Source organism: Eptatretus burgeri, chromosome 8 (assembly GCF_056783735.1).
Source record: "Eptatretus burgeri isolate ZD-2024b chromosome 8, Ebu_testis_v1, whole genome shotgun sequence".
NCBI lineage: Eukaryota > Metazoa > Chordata > Myxini > Myxiniformes > Myxinidae > Eptatretus > Eptatretus burgeri.
The window spans coordinates 83,457,080-83,464,651 of record NC_140968.1 but is presented as its reverse complement, the minus strand read 5'-3'; the positions used below and the strand labels follow the sequence as shown (position 1 = coordinate 83,464,651).

The 7,572-nt window shown below is 44.2% G+C and overlaps 1 protein-coding gene across 5 annotated transcripts in view; it reads right to left on the bottom strand.

Annotated features, from left to right (window-relative positions):
* The window catches only part of KIF19 (kinesin family member 19), a 98,556-nt gene that overhangs the window by 31,283 nt on the left and 59,701 nt on the right, over window positions 1-7,572 (bottom strand). For 4 of the 5 annotated variants that reach the window (XM_085892837.1, XM_085892834.1, XM_085892838.1 and 1 more), the window contains one exon: window positions 1,946-2,062. The exons of the other annotated variant lie outside the window; for it this stretch is intronic. In XM_085892837.1, the coding sequence (XP_085748963.1) occupies window positions 1,946-2,062 (117 nt within the window). The remainder of the gene's footprint in view (window positions 1-1,945; window positions 2,063-7,572) is intronic. 5 annotated transcript variants of the gene reach the window in all.

Sequence of the window (7,572 nt, the reverse complement as noted above, 5' to 3'; positions counted from 1 at the left end):
GTTATAAACGCCTGGAGACGTCAGCGTTCATGGCTTTATTTCATTTCCGCACATGTGATAACATCGGGTGCATAGTTTTATCGACGGTAATTGGTAATCGCTTGCCAAGCCAGGCATTCCATTGGAGTGCTTGCTTTTGAGTGCTTAAGTCACTTACCGAGCACCCCACTGTCGATACCGGTACAGTTCGTGTCCTGATCGGGATGTACAATCGACAGTTACTACAAGGTAGAGGTATGTCTGCAGCGCACACGAACGTGGTACTTAAGCATAGATTTAGATCTCTACGAACCCTCTGCAGGTGTGTGGACATGCCATGCCTGTTACATCCCGTATCTTATGGAGGTTCTATCAGGGTTTCCTTTGTCCTTGCGACTCTTTCTAAAGCAGTTGGTTTTGAGATTTGCTTTAGAAAGGTGAGATGTTTCTCTTTGTGAGTTCCAAAGCAAAATATATTTGATAACACCCGATTTCTGAGCCGTTTGCCATATTAACATGTTTTCTAAGTTAACGTCTTTATAGTTGTTGAGGAACTCTGCGAAGGGTTTGAAGCAGCGTAGCACTTACCTTGTGTAAGTCTTCTTTGGTTGCTTTACGCAGCTTATCCGGCTGGAGGAGCATGGGAGGGGTCAATCATTTATATAATCCTAGCCACCTGGGAGTTGTCAATTAAGTGAGAGCTGATTGGCTATTCCCTCCACTCACAGGTGAGAAATGTGGGTGGGTCTTTCTTTCTACATATATAATTTATTTTGAAAGAAAAAAGGTGCATCCAACCAAACAGGAGACTAGAAATACCCTGCTAATCTCCCTATATAAAACACAATGTGTATTTGTGCATGTTTGTTTGTGTATTTGTGTTTGTCTGTCCTCCTTCGCAAGGACAATTTAAGAAGGGTTTAAATTAAAGGCCAATCTTTGAACACAATTATGTGTTCACTACATTCTATTTTTCAGGACAAAAAAAAAAACTTGAAAAATGTTTTTCGTAAAAAAGTATTTTTGTCTTTTCAATTGGAATTGTTGATGGTGACTTGCATCTGGGCCTCATGGGCAGTGTACAGAAGCGTTTACTTAAATAACAATAAATACAAGGCACAGGGAGGTGAAATTTGCTGCACATGATGTGTAATATGTGTAAAGTAAAGCGAGTGTTCATTTACGTCAGTAGGATGTCTAACAAAGATATAAGCACACCTAACGCTAAGCCGAGGCTTCAGACTTTGTTATGTTCATGAGGCTGTACCATTGAAATGAAACGTCCCAGAAGATAAATAAAATAGTCACATTTGTACATGTAGTGTTTAAAAAAAAACGCTTTTCCTTGCTACAAATTGAAGCATCATATCTTCGAGTCTCCTTGACTATTTCGAATAAAATAATTCCAACCTGTTATTTTTTGACGGGCTTTTATACTCGTCCAGTAATAAACAAGCAAGAGCAGATTCGGTCTCCGGCAACATTTCACTTGCTTCCTCGCGGGCTTCCTCGGGCCAATAGACCCCAAGCCCGTGTCAGCCAAGAGACACAATAATTCCCACATTCTTGTGGGATTTTCCTGGGGAAACTTGACCCAAGTCTTTCACGAACCGGCTGGCCAGACCTGACATTCGACGAAGGTTTGAGCAGGAATTTGGAATCTGGCCATGGTGCTGGCAATAGCTCACCTAATCTTATTGAAGGACACCGTGGGATCTTTAACGCTCACAAACTAATGCAGCCAGATGGATGGGACGCCATGTTTAACATCCATCCAAGGGACGGCACACACATTGATGAATCACCCTGCCTGTGAAGCACCGGGATGACAGTTTCGAGCTGGGCCGAGATTCAAACCCAGGCTAAACAGCTGAGAGGAGAGTGTGCATACCTCAAAGCCATCCTGCCAGCCCTGATGTTTTGTACAACTATGACTCACCAGAACATTGGCCAGCCTTTGCCATACCTTGCATAGCAGGGATAGGATTTGATGCTGATCAACACTGTGTAGTTGCAATGGCAGAGATTCCTTGAGCTGAGAGGCACGGGATTTGGCATCTGTCAGTTTCTGTTCCAACTCCATCTTGGGGCAAGATCAATCACAGCAAGATGAAAATCTCTGCCGCTTTCTCAAAAGTAACAAATTTTAAGAGTATTTCCGTAACCATTTATTTTAACACAGCATGATTCTGGCAAAGATAAAGACCATCTGCTCTGGTGTGTGTGTGTTGTGTGTTGTGTGTTGTGTACATATGTCTATGTGTATGTATATACTGGCGTGAATTGGCTTGCGACGCTGGGCTCAGCAAGCATCGCTACAATGGGACAAATACCGCCACGTTACTAAAAAAACCCTCACTGCCAGATAATTCAAAACAACTCCCGCTGTGCAATTCAAAACACCTCACCACACATCGCTATAGAGACAGGCTTGTTTTAACTGATGATAATTACGTGAGTTGACGTGGTGTCATGACTTACACCAAGCAGAATTCAAACATTTATTTTGCAAAACTATTTGTAATATATGAGAGCCTGGTGTTGGCACAGTGGTTAGGGCAGCGGTTTGGGATCCAAAAGGTCCCGAGTTCAAGCCCCGTTGGGCCACTGAATTAATACACCAGGGGGTTGACTCAGCCTGTCATCCTTCCGAGGTAGGCAAAATGAGTACCAGTGCACTGGGCCGGTGTATACCCTGGTTAAAATAGGTGTACCATATCCCTGTGTCGTAAGAGGCGACCAGGGTTGCATCAGGAAGGGCATCCGGCGTAAAACGTGCCAAATCACTATGCGGATCATACGGATGATCCGCTGTGGCGACCCCGAACGGGAGCAGCGAAAGAAGAATAAGATTTGTAATATACGTGATGTTACATTTTTATTACATGATATTACAATTGAAGTATGAAAAAAAAAGAAGAGTTTTTTTTTCAAAAAATTTCTAAAAAATGCGTCGAGGACACACATGAGAGAGGTAGGTGCAGCCCTGAAGTTTGGTCCGATTTCACAAAAGTTTGAGGGAGTAGTTCAGTGACAACACAGGACAGGACAATACAACACAGAGGAGGAGGAGGAGGAGATTGGAACGATACTCTGTGCAGAGCGTTGGTGCTGCTTAAGCAGTCTCCTTGGCTATTGGGCACAATCCTGGACGGGTCACCACTCCGACACAGGATACCAGCATGATGGCACTTATTTTGCTGACCTCGTAAGAATGACAGGCCGACTAAAACCCACCTGGTATTAATTCAACACCTGAGCAGGATTTGAACTCAGGACCCTTGGATCCAAAGCCCACCACCCGAACCATTAAGCCAACACCAGGCAAAACAACACACACATTGCAAAGATGTACAGGTAGTGAACAAAAAATGGAAACACCAATGTAAAGTTGCTTAATAAGGCATTGGGTCACCACGTGGGGCTGTATGCGCCATGGCATAGAGCCCATCAGCATCTGGAAATCTGCAGGAGGAATATGGCCACCATTCTTTCACGAGAAAATCAATCAACTCACACCTGTTTGATGGAGATGAAAAATGCTGTCTTGGGCATAATTCTAGAATATCCCAGAAATGCTCGATTGGGTTCAGCTCTGGTGACTGAGAAGGCCATGACATATGGATAACATCAATGTCATGCTCATCACATCATTGGGTGACAACACGTACTCTGTGGATGGGGTCATTGGGGGGTCTCCTCTTGCAGCAATGCCAGCCATAATTGTTGGCAACCAGGCCTGTGCAGCATTTTTATACATGACCTGAAGCATGCTGGGATGGTACTTGCAAAATTAGCACATGAGCCACACCTGTATGGAAGCCATTGCTTGGTGTCCCATTTACCCAGGCTTCTGTTTTTTTTTTTGTCCACTTCCTGCATATAAATGTGTGTCTATATATACATATATATACATATATATATATATATATATATATATATATATATATATATATATATATATATATATATATATATATATATATATATATATATATATATATATATATATATATATATATATATATATATATATATATATATATATATATATATATATATATATATATATATATATATATATATATACATATATATATATATATATATATATATATATATATATATATATATATATATATATATATATATATATATATATATATATATATATATATATATATATATACAGTGGGACCCGCTTAATAGAATCACGGTTAATAGAATCACCCGTATTATAGAATCAAAATCGTTGAGACTGATTCCATTGGATCTAAATGTACACAATTTTTCCCGTTTATTAGAATCAAAAACCCGCTTAATAGAATCAGCTGCTGGCCATCCACTTCGACAGTTCAGCGCCTACTGGCCGCACAGTTCCAACTTTTGCCTCCAGGCGGCTGACGTCACGCTAAAAATAACGCTATGCCACTACAGTGATTTCGGTAGTCATTGTACAGATAGGCAGACGGCTGACAGCTGCAGTCTAAGCACTAGGCGTGTCGTCATTTCCACGATGGACAGAAAAACGAAAGCGGACGGATCGTTCAAACATTGATAAAGCACAAATCCGGAGGGACTATGACGCTTTGCCCAGAATGAGCCAACGAGAAGCTGCAGACAAGTTGGAAATTAACCAGCCGATCCTATGCAAGATTCTGAAAGATCGAGAGGCCATTCTGAAAGGTCAAGTGGATTTATCTTCTTCTCAGAAACGCAAGCGAAGCGGCAACGCACCCGATGTCGAATCAGCAATGGTCAAGTGGATTCAAACTTCTAGAGAAAAGGAAGCACCGCTTTCTGGACCTCTGATGCGGGAGAAAGCGGCTCAGTTCGCGGAAAAGTTAAACAACAAGAAGTTCAGTGCGACAAACGGCTGGATTGACCGGTTCAAGAAAAGACATGGAATCGTCCACAAGAAACTTCACGGAGAGGCAGCGGCGGCTGACGTAGGAGGGAAACAACAATGGCTGGACCACGTGTTTCCGGATCTCGTAGAAGGCTTCACGGCTGATGAGATCTGGAATGCTGACGAAACCGGGTTGCATTTTCGGGCCTTACCAGACGGAACGTTCCTCTTCAAGGGAGATCAGCACTGCGGTGGGAAAAAGCCAAAGGAAAGAATCACGGTGCTTTTTTGCTGCTCGATGACTGGTGCTTAGCGTCCTCCTTTCAGTATTGGTAAAAGCAAGAATCCACGGTGTTTCAAAGGCCTCAAAACAATTCCAGTTCGCCTCAGAGCCAATTCCTCCGCATGGATGACAGGTTTCCTCTTCACTGAATGGCTCGATGAGTGGAATCGCGAGCTTCGGCGTCATGACCAGAAAGCGTTGCTTCTCATCGACAACTGTCCGGCACATCCCCAATCACTTCAACTGTCGAACATTACTGTGGCATTTCTCCCGCCGAACACAACCTCTGTTCTTCAACCGTTAGATCAGGGAATTATCCGTTCATTCAAAGCTCATTACCGCCGTGCCATGCTACGAAAAGTGCTCACTGAGATTGACAACGAGGATGGAGCAATGACAGCGAGTGACTTGGCAAAAAAGATAACGATCCTCAACGCTATGCTGTTTATGGACGCAGCATGGAATGATGTGAAGACTACTATATATGTCTTCTTCTTTCGGCTGCTCCCGTTAGGGGGCGCTACAGCGGATCAACCGTCTCCATTTCGCTCTGTCCTCCACATCTTCCATTGACACCCAACCACCTGCATGTCTGCCTTCACCGCATCCATGAACCTCTTCTTTGCCCTTCCTCTTCTCCTCCTGCCTGGTGGCTCCATCTTCAGCATCCTTCTCCCGATATACTCCGCTTCCCTTTGGTGCACATAACATGTCCAAACCATCTCAATCTCGCCTCTCTCACTTTGTCTCCAAACCTTCCGACCTCCGCAGTCCCTCTAATATGCTCATTCCTTATCCTGTCCATCCTCGTCACTCCCAACGAGAATCGCAGCATCTTTAACTCTGCCACCTCCAGCTCCGCTTCCTGTCTTTTTGTTAGCGCCACCGCCTCCAAAGCATACAACATAGCTGGTCTCACGACCATCTTATATACTTTTCCCTTAACTCTTGCAGCTACCCTTCTGTCACAAATCACTCCTGCAACTCTTCTCCAACCACTCCATCCTGCCTGCACTCTCTTTTTCACTTCTCTCCCAAACTCTCCGTTACTTTGGACAGTTGATCCCAAGTATTTAAACCCATCCACCTTCCCCACATCAACTCCTTGCAACCGCACCATACCACCACCCTCCCTCCTATTTACGCACATGTACTCCGTCTTATTCCAACTGACTATCATTCCCCTTCTCTCCAGTGCGTACCTCCACCTCTCAAGGCTCGCCTCAGCCTGCTCCGTACTCTCCCTGCAGATCATGATGTCATCCGCGATCATCATAGTCCATGGAGACTCCAGTCTGATCTCGTCCGTCAACCTGTCCATCACCATTGCAAACAGGAAAGGGCTCAGAGTCGATCCTTGGTGCAATCCCACTTTTACCTTAAACCGGTCCGTCATTCCTACCGCACACCTCACCGCTGTCACACTGTCCTCATACATATCCTGCACAATCCTCACATACTTCTCCACCACTCCCGACTTCCTCATACAATGCCACAACTCCTCTCTTGGCACCCTATCATAAGCTTTCTCTCAATCCACAAACACACAATGTAACTCCTTCTGGCCTTCCCTATACTTCTCCATCAACATTCTCAAAGCAAACATTGCATCAGTGGTGCTCTTTCCTGGCATAAACCAATATTGCTGCTCACAAATCGTCACCTCTCCTCTCAACCGAGCTTCACTTCTCTTTCCCACACCTTCATGGTGTGGCTTAACAACTTTATCCCTCTGTAATTTCCACAGCTCTGCACATCACCCTTGTTCTTGAAAATCGGAACCAGTACACTTAATGTTCACTCCTCCAGCATCCTCTCACTTTCCAAGATTTTATTAAACAATCTGGTTAACAACCCCACTGCCATCTCTCCTAAGCACTTCCATGGCTCCATTGGTATACCATCTGGGCCAACCGCCTTTCCACTTTTCATCCTCTTCATAGCAGTCCTCACTTCATCCTTACTGATCCACCCCACTTCCAGATTCACTATCTCCACCTCTTCCAACCTTCTCTCTCTCATTTTCTTCATTCATCAGCTCCTCAAAGTACTTCATCCACCTTCTCAACACACTCTCCTCGCTCGTCAGCACATTCCCATTTATGTCCTTTATCACCCTAACCTGCAGCACATACTTCCCAGCTCGGTCCCTCTGTCTTGCCAACCGGTATAAATCCTTTTCCCCTTCTTTTGTATCCAACTTCTCATACAGCTCGTCATATGCCTTTTTCTTAGCCTTTGCCACCTCTCTTTTTGCATTTCGCCGCCACTCCTTGTACTTCTGCCTACTTTCTTCATCTCTCTGACTATCCCACTTCTTTTTCGCCAACCTCTTCTTCCTTATACTTTCCTGTACTTCCTCGTTCCACCACCAAGTCTGCTTATCTTCCTTCTTCTGTCCAGACGTCACACCAAGTACCTTCCTGGCTATCTCCCTCACCACTTCTGCTGTAGTTGCCCA